Source organism: Glycine max, chromosome 12 (genome assembly GCF_000004515.6).
Source record: "Glycine max cultivar Williams 82 chromosome 12, Glycine_max_v4.0, whole genome shotgun sequence".
NCBI classification, from domain to species: Eukaryota; Viridiplantae; Streptophyta; class Magnoliopsida; order Fabales; family Fabaceae; genus Glycine; species Glycine max.
Window position 1 is genome coordinate 14,887,204 of NC_038248.2, and position 14,208 is coordinate 14,901,411.

The following is a 14,208-nucleotide window of genomic DNA, read 5'->3' on the forward strand; positions in this document are numbered from 1 at the left end:
TCATAATAACACCTGTCACGTTTTACATTTTAAAATAATCAATTTTACCATAATGTAGGTTTATTTTTTATTTTTTTGACAAAACAAAGTTAAAAAATCCCAATACCAAGAATCCATTCTCAAATTGCTAATCTTCAAATTAGATCCGACCTATTTCAGAATCCAACAGAAATAAGGCCTATCTTTCAGCAACTGCACATACTGATAATTATCACAAGAAACTACAAGAAATTCAGCAGCTAAAGCTCGTAATAGACAGTCAAGTAAAATGAGGAAGTTGATTTACAAAACAGATTTAGTGCACCAGTTAACTTGTTTCATGCTTTGAAAGCGCGCTGTTAGCAAAGTAATATGCACACCTATTATAAATCTACTATCAAGAAAAGCATAAGGTGTATAGCTGCTTTTAGCAATGAGTTCCGGAGCTGATTTTAATCAATATCCGCTCACTTCAGACTTCACAGTATATTATACTGTTGCACTGCACCTTTGTCTTCAAAGTTTACATTTAATCCACCCGTATCCAATGCATTTCTGTTGTGATTTGGTCTCTGCAATGAAGACAATAAAAGACCATGACATCAATAGCATTAATTATTAAAATTGAAAGATCAATATTATTCAAAGAACAAATTTGACAAATCAATCTATATTTAGAAAGTATGTAAAAGACACTTACATGGTGAAATCATCAGCAACTATATCGGTAATATCATTGGTTGATTTTCTTTTGGAACAAGCAAGGCATGAGTTCTTAGTTCTAACTGTGACACAGGATAGGCAGAAAGCAAGCACAAGCAATCAGCCCCTTCAGGAAGAGGATTTCTGTGGGGAAAAAGAAATTCTAGCTAACAACGCAGAACTAAAAAAGACTAGGTTAGAGTGAATGAAATTTTTTCTAAATCATGAATGAATAAAGACTAAAAGAGGGGATAGTCACCTTACTGACATAGCTAATCTCAAATATTAATGTTGTTATTTTATCAACTATATTAACAATTGCCTCAAGCTAAAGATCAATATCCACAATGAAGCACAAAATAGATAGGAGCTGCAGAATTAATGTCTACCGTACTCACCGCCTTACCCCTCATTCTTGGACATTCTCTATCAAATCATCCCACGGAGAAGCTTCAACAGACTGCAATCTAATAGGTGGACTAAGTTCTATCAAAAATGGAAATGCTGTTAGCTCAAGAGTCAAGACCAAGTAAAAATCCATTGAATTGATCTTGCTGTAATGTCCATTCAATTCCAAATGCACAGTAACTTTGCTTTGAATCTTGCAATTCATCCAAGCCCTGGAAATTGGTGGAGCGATTGGTGGCTCTGGTACTACACTCCTGGAAATAGAAAGGGTTCCATGTAAGGGTTTAAGATAGTCACCATAGGGTCATTCAATTTCTCTCAACCTCACGTCTTTCTTTTTTTCTTTCTCATAGGAAAATAATTTCTGGAAAGTTCTACCACCAATATGTTTCTGGTCTCTTTTACAAGTTCTTTATCAAACATTATTAAATATTCAATGCCTAGCTTTATATTGTTGTCAATTAATTAGTGGAAACTGAGAATGTTTCCACGTTATAATATGTATTAACTTCGATGAAATTTTTAAATGCCTATGAATGTGTTTTGGTTTGATACAAATGTTAGGAGTAAGAGTTAAGTGGTCTTCTATAATTCTATATATGTCTGCATAACATTTTCTCAAAGATGGTGAGTGTACTAAACATGTACCAATGGGATAGAACACACTTGCACATATTATAATATACAATAACTCTTAACTCTAAAAGCAGATTGTCAAGGTATTTTAGACTTCTGTCTGAAAATTGTATATGAAATAACAAATAGTTCTCTGTAGGAAACTGGAAACTGGAAACTGATGAAAGGAGTTGGATTCACTCAATTATTCCAAGCAACAAATGGATTATGGTTAGAAGCTTCTATTTTGAGATAGCTATTATGACTATTAACAATGTTCTCTAGTAATATTGACTTCAGTATCGAAATATAATAGAAAAGAAAAATCACCACTACATCATTAATTGAAGAAACAAAAAACAGAGTATATATAAATGAATATAAAAATAATAATAATAATAATTGTGCCTTTGAGTTAAATCTTACCTCAAATGGATTAGAATTTCTTTGATGGAACTGTGGTTGAAAAGAAACTACTAGCTTTGGGTGAATGAGCTCAATTAGCGTCGTTAATCACTTGATAAAAGCTTGCACTTCCTAGATGAAGAATTTCCTCTGAACATCATGTTTGGGTTTAATTGTTGAAGATCTTCCTTAAATACCCAACGATACCCACAACTTTTCACCTGCAACCGCAAACCTTTAGGGTGGTCACGTATCCAAGTTGTGAATCCCCTTGTATCAAGACCATGCATATCAGTTTCGTGTCTAGGAAAAAGAAGGAATTCTTCCCGAGAGGCAAACAAAATCAGCAAGTGATCTAATTCACCTGTGACCAGATCATTCTGCAAATGTATTGGAAGTAATTGATGTGTTTTATTCAAAACCTGTTTATTTTGAAAACTGTATCCAATACTTGGATAATGATCAAGATGTGTCGATCTATTACCAATATTAGACGGATCATGATGTGCCACTAATAATGCACAACAGGCAACACCTATCCAATTTGGGTCTTCCATAAGAGGAGACGGGTCCATGCTTATTGAATCACCCTCATTTTGTTTACTGAACCACCTTGGAATTTCAGTTCCAGGAATAACAATATCAAGCCTATTAAAGGAAAGAGAGGATTGCCAGTGTACCTGATACCAGAAAAACACGTTACAGGTAGACATAGAAAAAGTAATATAAAGAAAGAAAGAGAGTCGTTACCTCAAAGATTTGTGTCATCCAAGAAAAAACCATGCGATAAATAAGTTCCATTTCACTCAAATTGGGGCAATTGAAAGTGTTTAATCCCCCGTAATATTTGTGATTTTTTCTCTTTTTTGGTGTTGGAAGCTCGGGCAAATATTTCAGCTGCTTGCAGTGCTCTAAGTTTAGAGATCGAAGTTCGGAAAGTTGCTTAATGGTATTAGGTAGTATCACAAATTTGTTTCCCCCCAAATTTAATATTACTAAAGAATGTAAGTTCCCAATAGCATCTGGGATTTGAAGTAGATTGCAGAAGCTCAGATCAAGAACAAACAAACGTGGGAAACGAGATAAATAAGGAACCAACAAACCCAGTGAATCTACTTGTTTCCAAGAGGAGAAAATATAGAAAGGCAGCATTAGCATTTCGTATACAGAGGATGTTGATAATTGGATGGAACTTCTATTTTCATCAATTTTTTCCATATGTTCTGTCTCCCTTGGTTTCTGTAACAGCCTATTAGTAAGTAATTTTGAACAGCCTGAGAGATTAAGGACCGTAAGAGAACTAAGCCCAAAAATGATATTCAGATTAAGGAAAAGATTTATACAATTCCTCAAATTCAGAGAATCAAGCTCTCTTAGGGTACCAATGGATGGATCGATGCGTACAATTTTTGTACATCCTTGGAGATTGAGATTCCTAAGATGTGGGACTCCACTTAAGTCTGGCATCTCAATAAGATTTTGGGAGTGGCTGAGATCTAAATCTTTCAAATTCGGCAGATGCTGCAAAAGAAACCAAAGTTTGGAAGTTACTATATGCATTAATTTTTAATTTTCATTTTATAAAAAAAGATAATCTGTCGTCTTTTTTAATTTGTCAATAGTGGGAGATAAAATTAAAAACATTTAGAATTTCCCGTGCTTCTTTAATTGTGTTAAATAAATTTTAAAATAATGAGATGAGATAAAGTATTTTTTCTATTTGTTAATTTAAAGACAAAGAAAGTTGAATACGAACACTATATAGTACCTTTGTGTCTTTCCATAATTGTTTGATATTGCTATAAGGCAAAATCAATTCGACAAGTTGATCGGGATGAAAACTTGATGGCATAGACAAGAAAGGATAGTTATCCCAGTATAAATATCTCAATTCATTAGAAAGATAATTGAGAATTCCTGAAAAATTCACATTCTTAAGCATGAGTAACTTAAGATGAATCATTTTTGATAGAGCATCTACTTTCATTGTTTGTTGTAGAAACTCATCTTGGTATTTTTCATTACAAATACATATGGCTTCAAGATTTTTGGCCTCCTAAAGCATTGTGAAAAAGAAGAAGAAAACACATTAGATTTTTATAATATTGTATATATTTTTGAAAAATGACAACCTAATTTTTTTTATTAAAAAATACTTTACCTTATTTTCTATCATAACTTTTTGGAGATCCTTGTAGTCCCATAACCTGCTCCACTTTCTAGGTTGCTTGGGTGCCTTTTCTCGGATAATAATCTTGCCCAACTCTTTCAACAAGTCATGCATTTGAATATTACTATAACGATCAAAACTTATGAGTGATTTTTCAACTAGAACTTTCATACCAATTTTGGGATAAAATCCCCGATAGCCTAGAATTTTCTCAGGAGGTATAGACCGCCGGTCATAATCCTGGAATTGATCACTTGAAAAGAAACAAACAATATCTAGAAATATTTCTTTTTCCATTGTCTCCAATCCATCAAAACTTATTCGCAACACATCCATGATATCTTTACTTGGATTTTCTTTCATTCTAGTTAATGCACTTCTCCACTCAAAAACATCTCGGTCAAACAAAAATGAGCCCAATACTTTGATTGCTAGTGGAAGGCCATTGACATACTTCAGTACATCATATGTTACCTCTTCATACCCTTTCTCAATATCATCGGATTTGAAAGCTTTTTTGCAAAGTAATTGAAGAGCCTTATCCTTCTTAAGGAGTTGAACATTGTAAACTTTATATACTCCATAATTTTTTAAGATATGCATATTTTTAGAGATTATGATGATTCTACTCCCTTCACCTAGATATTCAGGATGCAAAGCCAAATTCTCTAATTGTTCAACCTGATCAACATTATCAAGAACAATAAGTGTCTTTAAGCGACGTAGCCTAGTTCTTACCAACATGGTTCCATGGGAAAGATTGTGTATCTCCATATTTCCTTGATTTAGAGCTTGACAAAGAAGTTGTTTTTGTGCACTTGTTGCACCAAAATCCCCACAATATTTGTTTAAATCATCAATAAAACAACGAGCATCATATTGAGGAGAGATTTTACCGAACAAAGCAGTAACAAGTGTTGTCTTTCCTACTCCACTCATCCCCCAAATTCCCACAACGCGAACAACATCATTTGCGCTCAAATCTAGAAGCTCTTCCAATTGTTTCACACGAGAGTCCATATCAACTAAATCACCACTGAAACTCCAAATTTGATTATGACCCAGTAGGTTCATTACTTCTTCAACAATTTTTTCAATTTCTTCATGTTCTGGCCTAAAACACCAAATTAGAGCAAAACCACAATCATCATTCATCACTAAGTGTTAAGAGACTTTCAAAAACAAAATCACATATATAATATAAAAAATATGGCCAAGTACTTACTTATTTTGTACATCCCAACCACTACGATTGCCAATTGCTTTGAGAGCTTTCCTCCATTTATTTACCATTTCCAAATCATCTTTGAACCTTTCTTCGTATTCAGCAAAAGCTTTTCCAAACTTTCCACTCTGTTTCCGGACCTCAGAAGGAGTGACATCATAGAAAATAGGGAGTACACTTCGCCCTGTTTCTTCAACCCTATCAAAAATCTTTCTCAGCTCTTTCAAGCACCATGTGGATGATGCATAGTCTTTTGAGAAGACAACAATGAAAACATGTGATCCTTCGATTGCCTGCAAGAGCTCAGGCTCCAAGAGTTCCCCTTTGTTGATATTTTGGTTATCCCTGAAAGCAACAATGCCTTTCCTTTGAAGAGCAGCAAAAAGATGATCAGTGAAACTATTACGAGTATCCAGACCTCTAAAGCTCACAAACACATCAAAATTCTTCGCGTGTGATGAAGAGCAAGCCATTGCAGAAGGTGAAAACTAAACCTGCTTCCTGAAGATAATTGAATAGTGGGACGACAAAGTGCGTAGATAGTTAAAATTTAAAACGCTGTCTGCAGCCGGTGGGCAAAAATGTAAATAATTGGAAGACGTGTTCTAAGGTATAGGAGTCAAGTCATAGGGACCATAATACTGCATGTGTTTAGAACAAGGCATATAACGACAGCTAGGTAAAACTTTCTACGAGTTGACAATGAATTAATATATATTTGCGCACACAAATATAAATTTTATTATTTTATAGACTAATGTTACTGTCATTCATAACTTGTCATAATTGTTTAAAAAAAGGAAAAAGTCTGGCCTAGTGGCTTACACGGCCTGCCATCAAGTACTTTCTATTCGTTATTAAATGTGGTACATAAATAAAAGCAAAACTTGTTTTTTTTTTTAAAAGTACTGATGAAATAAGCAAAAAGAGGAAAAGATCGGAGATTTTAGGTATGATTATGTGTCCTCCGATTTAAATAAGAGTTGCATACTTTTAAATTTTATTGTTTTTATATATCAAAATGGGCGTTCATATTTAATTATTAAATACTCACAAACAATAAATAATATACTACAAATAAAAATATCACAAAATTTTTAAAACAAAAATTGATGACAAGTTATGGGATGATAGTAACATTAATCATTTTATAAATTAATATATTTTTGTGTGTGTATATTTATCGTCATCTCTTGTGGAATGTTTTACCTACCATTTAGGTGTTGCTTCTAGGAAGCCTCCCATTTTGCTCTTTCGCAATCTAGTTTAAGAAATTTCAATCAACTTCACTGGAAATTTATGAGAATTTTCCTTCTCACTATTCTTGAAATCGATATTTCAAGGACTTGCACTATTGTGTGGTATTTGTTCGTGGGAAAGGCATGATTTGAAGCTATTGGAAAGGTGAACGAAATAATAAGATGCTGTTATAAACTTATAACTAGATTTTGAACCCGGGATTTTTTTTAAAATTATATATATATATATATATATATATATATATATATATATCATTATTTATTTATATAAATAAAAATAATTTTTTTAAACATTCCGTATTATGTTAAACATAATTATATTATTAATGAGAAAATTGATTAATTATATTTTTAATTGAACTAATTTCATTTTAAAAATGGAATGCATTACAATTTATTGTAATTTTTTGTTTATTCAAGTAATAATGGCGATGTAATATCTTTTGAAAAATAAATGTACATAAATTAAATTATCTATTTTAAAGATTTTTAGTTGTGAAATAAATATATAAATATTAAAATTTAAAAATAATGTTAAATATTATATTTTTAATGAATATATGTTATCTTTAAACTTATTAAGTCTCTTGAATTACATTATAATTTATTTTTTCTCCAAGTAATAATTTGAATGCAATACCAATATGAAATATAAAAGTTAAAAAATAATATATATATATATATATATATATATATATATATATAATGTACAATATTTAATTAAATTTTTAGTGTTAAAAAAGTATTTTTAAATTTATTGAAATAGTATGAATTCTATTAAATATATATGGTCATTAATTATTTTTAAAATTATAAATTTACGTATTTTGAATATATTAATTTTGTGTAATATTTTTAAAGTTTTGAAGTTTGAATTAATTAACCTCACTATGACGTAATATAAATCAAATCACCTTGATTTAATTATTATTATTATTATTTATGTTCTCTTAGTTTTAGTTTTATTTTCATTACTTACTAATTTTTAAGTTATTTATAAAAATAATTGTATGTTTCAAACTTTAAATATCATTGTTTACACATTTATTAACTTATTAAATATGTCACCAATTATTTGTATTTATTATTAATATGTTATTAACTATTACATTCTATTTTTTCTTTGTAATAATAATTATATTGTTAGATCCGTTAGCTATTTAAAATTAATGAGATTTAATTGATGTTTATTATGTCTAAATATACAAGAATATTAAGTTATAACCACTACAAGAAAAATAACCTATGCCACAGACAAAAATCATCACTAGTTGTTAAAAATAATGTGATAAAGATGTTCTCTTACGGACATTTTGATCATCAACTTTGAGAGAGCATAGATTATAGTCTCTCGATATAGATTTTATCTACGAATTTGTGCGTAGGTAAAAGTCATTAACTTACATCTACAACCTCTAATTGTAGATAAAAATATTAACTTGTACCCACAACCTCCAATTGTAAGCAAAAGCCATTAACTTAAGTTTATCATTAAAAGAAGGTAGATACAAACAATTTAATTACTTGTACTTATAGACTTTAATAATAGGTAAAAATCACATAATAGAAAATTCACATTGCTTGTTATCTATTGAGTCCAAGTACATGGCTTCTCTCTTAATCATAATCAAATTTTTCTCCTGCCTTGACAAACCAAAGAGGCTTCCATTCAATTTTTACACATTGAATCTCCCAATAATCTTGTATCTTCACAAAAGCTTTAGATCTTTTTCCATGTTCAAAGAGAGCATTGACAAGGTTTGTCTCAATGACTAGGTGAAGAAAACCAAGATAAAGAGGAAAATGAACAGTGCCAACAAACCCAATATCATCATGATCTGGTCATTTGCACTGCCTTCTACATGACCATTGGCACTTTTTTCTGATATCATAAACAATGAGACACACTTCAACTTTCACCTTCAGCATTAAAAATTTTCCTGTACAGTAAGGAGCTCTTCATGTATAGAAAGTCCAACACCTCCTATTATTTGTACACTTAAACTAAGCTCATCCAACTCCTCATCTTGTCTCCTATCAGGACCAATAGATAAAATAAAAGACAAAAATAAAATAGAAACCAGAGATTGATTATTTTCCCAAAACTCTTTAGCACTGTATTTCCAGCCTTTATCTGTGTTAAGGCTACCTGCCAGTCTTTATTCTCCCCCATTTTCTTTTTCTTTCACAGAAAAAAAGGAAATCCACCATTTTAATTAATATTTCTTATTTAATAGAAATAGTAGATCCAAACAAAACTCAAATAATTAGCAAACATGATATTAAAAAACAGAAATTTATAATTTGTAAAGAAGCACAAGAAACATATGCTCATGTGTCCACAATTTCATACAGAGGAGCTCACTTATGTCTCAGAAAGCATAGAGGAGGAGTGGACAACATAATTCAATCAACTTAAGAGGTCAAACTAATGACCAGAAATATATTTTCCACCTTGGATGCACAAAAGTCACGGTCAAGTCAAAAAGTCAATTCCAGCATAATGATGCAAGTCAATGGTCATTTCCAACATGTTTAACAGCCATTACCTTGGCAACAGAAAGAGTTTGTGCAGAAACACTGCAACTCAACAATACTATTCCTTGCAAGCTACAGAGTATCAAATAAAACTCGTCAGTAGACAAAAACATAATTCTCCCGAAGAGAAATATGACAGAATGCTATAGTGAGAGAATTACCTCTGAATGGCCACTGCAACAAGCAAACCATCCAGTACGGTACATAAATCAGTAACTTAATTAATATAAGAAATATGACGGAATGCTATAGTGAGAAAATTATACAACTCTGAGCCTCTGATAAATATAAGAAATACCTTAATTGCAACCTCGCAAGTATCAAGAAGTGCTCCAGAGTCAATATTCCACAATTGAACCTGTGAAAAGCAATCCACATTACTTTCATCTACAAGAGAATCATAAAGAAAATAAACAGGGATGTTGAATGAATTACTAACTGTGAAATCACCTGTTGTGGACTACAGAAACGAGCTTGTATTATTCATATCCATTAGAATTACACTTTCTTTGTATTTATAGACATTTCTATTGCAAACCCTAGGTATAATCCTAACAGATTTTGGCATTATTTGTCTTGGAGGAATTGTGAAATTGCAAAACCGAAGGGGACAGCATCTAACGGTAATCAGCTCTGCAGAATTGGTGGATTCTGCTTCTGGAAGGTATTCCCAGCTCAGCATCACTTGGCCACGTAATCCTCCAGGTACCTTGGTCTGTTGCTTCCACGTTTTGGTCTGCCACTGCTTTCATTCTTTCCTTCTTCCTGCTCTGTTTCTGCATAATTCTCTGGGTTTTGCTCTTTGTTCTGGTTCTTAATCACAACATTCCCGCGGCCATCCAAAACGACCTTGTCCTCAGGTTGTAGTCAATCTTGAGATCCTTCCGACTTTCCAATGAAGTATCTTCAGGGAATCAATCCGACCATTGCACTAGCACCAATAAGTTCTGTCCCGAGGGTGTACTTTCCCATTTAGTGATACTTGGCAAATAAAATAATAATAATAATAAAAATAAAAAGTAAGATGATATACATGATCAAATATAATCTTTAATTTTAATTTTCATTTCTCTCAAAATGTATTAAATAAATAAATTATATAAAATTTTTTTTAATAAAAACATGATATTGATTCAAATGTTTAATCAATTTTACAAAAATATTTAAAGAAATCATTAAACCCGAAATCAAAATATAAATATAAATAACACTAAAAATAAAAATTTTAAAAGATGATTTTTTTTTATAAATTATGAATATAGATTCACCTTACATCTTACTGATCTAAAAAAAAATTAAATTCTTAATTTTTCTGATGATCAAGAACACATTCAAATATCTTTTATCATTGTGTAATTTTGTATTAAAATATTTTTTTATCATTGACCAAAAAATTGTTTTAGAAAATATAATTTAATATTAGAAAATATTGTTAACTTTATCATAACGATAAATCTTGTAACATATTTTTACATATAGCTATTTTTATATAAAAATAAAGATAATAACATTTATTATTTAATTATTACATTTATAGTTTTTTTTTAAAAATTAGTTTTTAAAATATAATTTACAATAAAAATAATAATAATGTAAAATTTCTTATATTTATATTAACTATTCTATCATTAATTTACATTTATCTAATTTAAATAATTAACATTGAATATAACTAGTAATAATTTTGATTTTTAAATTTATATATATATATATATATATATATATATATAATTTTTATTTTTTATTTTTATATTATTTTATAACTTTAAAGTCATGAATTTAATTTATTATTTTTTCAGATTAATTAATTATAAAAATAAATAAATTTGTGTATAGATAGTAATATTAACTTAATGTAAATTTTTATATTTATTTTATTTAATTTTTCCTTCATCTTAATTCAATATATAAAATCAAATATTTGAAATAACTTAAGTTATTATTAATGTGAAAAGTCATTAATTTTATTAAATATATCAATGACTATTATTCAATATTATTTTGAATTAATATAATAATAGAAAATATAAAATATTCTTCTTTTTCAGATCACTAATTTGATGACTCATTTTACTGATGTGAGAGCCTACTATTGAAAAATTATTTTTCCTTCAAATCACTAGTTTTGGATGACTCCGTAATATTATAAAACTCAATTTTTATATATTATAAATAAATAAATTTACCGAAGTATCAAGTCTCCGTTTGCTTGCCAACAAAAAGTAAGTCACCGTTACTATTAAAGCTAACGAATAACTTACCTCCTGCTTTATAATCAAAAGAGGACAATGATATATTTAGGACTTGATTGAAAAGAATTAGAATAATACTCCTTCACGTGGGGTGCAACTGTAAAGCACTGTCATGCACTCCCAATAAATATTCTTTGAAGGATATATTGTAACACGTTTTTTTAATATATATTTATTATTATTATTAATTATAATTTATTTAAAATTATAACATCATGAGTAAAGTTCAATAAATATCACTAGGTCAATAATAAATAATATATTCAAGGAAGGCAAGAAAAGGATTATGATTAAGGAAAATTATTAAGTAATTCAAACCATGATCTCAATTAATCACATATAACTATATGTTACTAAATTATTTTGCTAAATAATAAAAAAGAAAATTATATATATGTCACATAATTAGTGGAGAGTCAAGACCATAACACTTGATAGTATGACACTACCTAAAATTTCTCCACGATTAGAAAGTTAAAATAGCAGGTAGGGCCAAGCACCAATACGTGATTCCTGATGGTGTGAAATTTATGCGTTGACCCGTGTTTGTTAATAGTCTTTCTTCTTTTGGTACACGATGGTTCGAACCTAGCTATAACCTTTTCTAACTAATTAGAGTGCTATTTTTTAATATTATAATCAGCTTTTAGTGCAAAATTATCACATTTTAAATCTGGAAGTTAATTCTTGATTGTGTTAGAGTCCCCGGAAAACATGTTCTTCCTATTTTTTATGATGGTGATCCATCTGAGGTTGGAAAACAAACAGGGGATTACGGGAAAGCCTTCACCAAACACGAAGAGAGATTCAAAGATGATGGAGAGAAGATGGAGGAAGTGAAAAGATGGAGAAGAGCTCTCACACAAGTAGCCAATCTCTCTGGTTGGGATATGATGAATAAGTAAGTAATCTTCTGTAATACTAATGAAAAGTCATGAATTCACTATCAGTTCTCAAACAACTAGACCTAAGTTGATGAAAGTATTTTATAATCCCTTAGTGTGTTAACATCATAGTTCTTTAGCAGTTGTGATCGTGAGTGTGGTCATCACTGAGGCATGAAGTTATTATATGCTTAAATATATATTTGATTTTATAATTGTTCTCTAATAAATTTTTATATTTTGATAAGTTTTTAATAGAATAATAATTTTATTTTTATCCTTGACACTTATTTTTAGTCTCTAATAAATTAGAAAATTTTGTTTTAATCTTTCTAATTTATTAGGAAGTAAAGACAAAATTTTCTAATTTATCAGGGACTAAAATAAAAGTGTTATTTTATTAGGGACTCAATGCAAAACAAAAATTTATTAAGAACAAACACAAAAATTAAATATTTATCAGAAATCAAAAACATATTTAAACCATTATTATATTGTAGCCTATGCAATAAAAATTATGGTTATGGTTATTATAGTTATTGTTGTATATATCTTTTGTTTATAAGATTGTATAGAGTTTTAGTTCATTCTTGTTAATATTTTAGGGAAATAGAAAGGTGTTAGTTGTTGGATGATAATTGATAGTTGGGTTCAGGATGAAGGTGCAGTTAGAAATATTAATTAGGAGTAATAGATGACTTAGTGACCGAATAACCCTTAGACAATGGAATGAGGAGTTTACATGAATTTCTCAAACTCATTACATTAAGGTGTTGTAAGCTTATTTATAGGCCAACAAGGTTGGTGATATTATACTTCTAGAGATAGATTTTTCTAGACCTTATACAATAGTCTAAAATACTATCATCTACTTAGGTTCTAAATCCTTTTAGATTGTTCTTAACAATACTTTTATACTTTTCTAGTACATTTAACTTTTAGATAAATCATGAGCTTCTAGGACCTTCTTTTCTATTCTAGAAATTCATATCATATTTTAACACTGCTCCTTGATACAAATTTCAGTAACTCCAAATTTGGTCTATGGTAAGTTGAACTTCGTTCTTGATAGTGCCACTTGTTCTTCGATCTTGTAGTGCTTGAGCTAGATTTGCTTTTGCTTAGTTTCTTTGAACTTTTTTCAAGTATAGCTGGGTTGCAAATTTCATATATGTCCACCAATGATTTTACTCATCTTGAAGTAGAGTCTGGTGAAGAATCTTGGTGTAGAGGAGACGGAAGCATACCTGCTTCTTCTGCCACTTCTTGAACTTTTTCTTCCCAATCCAAGAAATATTTTCATCAACCTCAACATCTCGACTGATGATGAGGTTTTTGTTTGTAAGTTGTAGACGCTATAGCCTTTTGATTGTATGTTGTATCCCAAGAAGATTTTTCTTGTACTCTTGTCTTGTAGCTCATGTCTCTTATGATGTATGTAGCAAATAGATCCATATACTCTTAGATGTTTAGCCGATGAATTTTGTCCACTCCATGCTTTAATAGGAGTCTTGTCTTGAACTACCTTAGTTGGACATCTGTTGTGTACGTAGACTGCAATGTAAATTGTTTTTGTCCAAAATGTATAAGTCTTTGATTTTACTTGGAAAAATATTTGTTAAGTAAAAGTTTTTCTTAGGTTTTACCTATACTAGATTAAACAAGTAGGCAAAGATGTCCGGAAGCATAAGTCATTTTTCTTATAGTGAACTTCTTATGATTAATATTTATAATTAATTATTGTATTATTAATATTATTATTGTCAATTTA

General features: G+C 30.0%; 2 protein-coding genes across 7 annotated transcripts; one reads left to right on the top strand and one right to left on the bottom strand.

The window, feature by feature from the left end:
* Positions 1 to 222: 222 nt before the first annotated feature.
* LOC100819678 (disease resistance protein RUN1) lies at positions 223 to 6,112 on the bottom strand. 6 transcript variants are annotated; one of them, XR_417123.3, is made up of 8 exons: positions 5,505 to 6,111; positions 4,271 to 5,393; positions 3,878 to 4,165; positions 2,860 to 3,630; positions 2,131 to 2,789; positions 1,088 to 1,343; positions 680 to 764; positions 223 to 551 (listed from the first exon to the last, which is right to left on the bottom strand). XR_417123.3 is itself a non-coding variant. In XM_006592415.3 (6 exons), the coding sequence occupies exons 1-6, from the start codon at positions 5,975 to 5,977 to the stop codon at positions 2,485 to 2,487; spliced, it is 2,856 nt and encodes a 951-aa protein (XP_006592478.2). In that variant the 5' UTR covers positions 5,978 to 6,112; the 3' UTR covers positions 2,348 to 2,484. The 6 variants fall into 6 exon arrangements, 1 of the variants encoding a protein (XP_006592478.2); XR_001383845.2 differs by having other exon boundaries at positions 680 to 825; XR_417122.3 differs by having other exon boundaries at positions 1,080 to 1,343.
* Positions 6,113 to 8,497: 2,385 nt separating this feature from the next.
* LOC100820004 (uncharacterized) lies at positions 8,498 to 10,260 on the top strand. The gene is made up of 4 exons (XM_014764704.3): positions 8,498 to 8,521; positions 9,306 to 9,380; positions 9,594 to 9,657; positions 9,750 to 10,260. The coding sequence occupies exons 1-4, from the start codon at positions 8,498 to 8,500 to the stop codon at positions 9,842 to 9,844; spliced, it is 258 nt and encodes an 85-aa protein (XP_014620190.2). The 3' UTR covers positions 9,845 to 10,260.
* Positions 10,261 to 14,208: the final 3,948 nt, after the last annotated feature.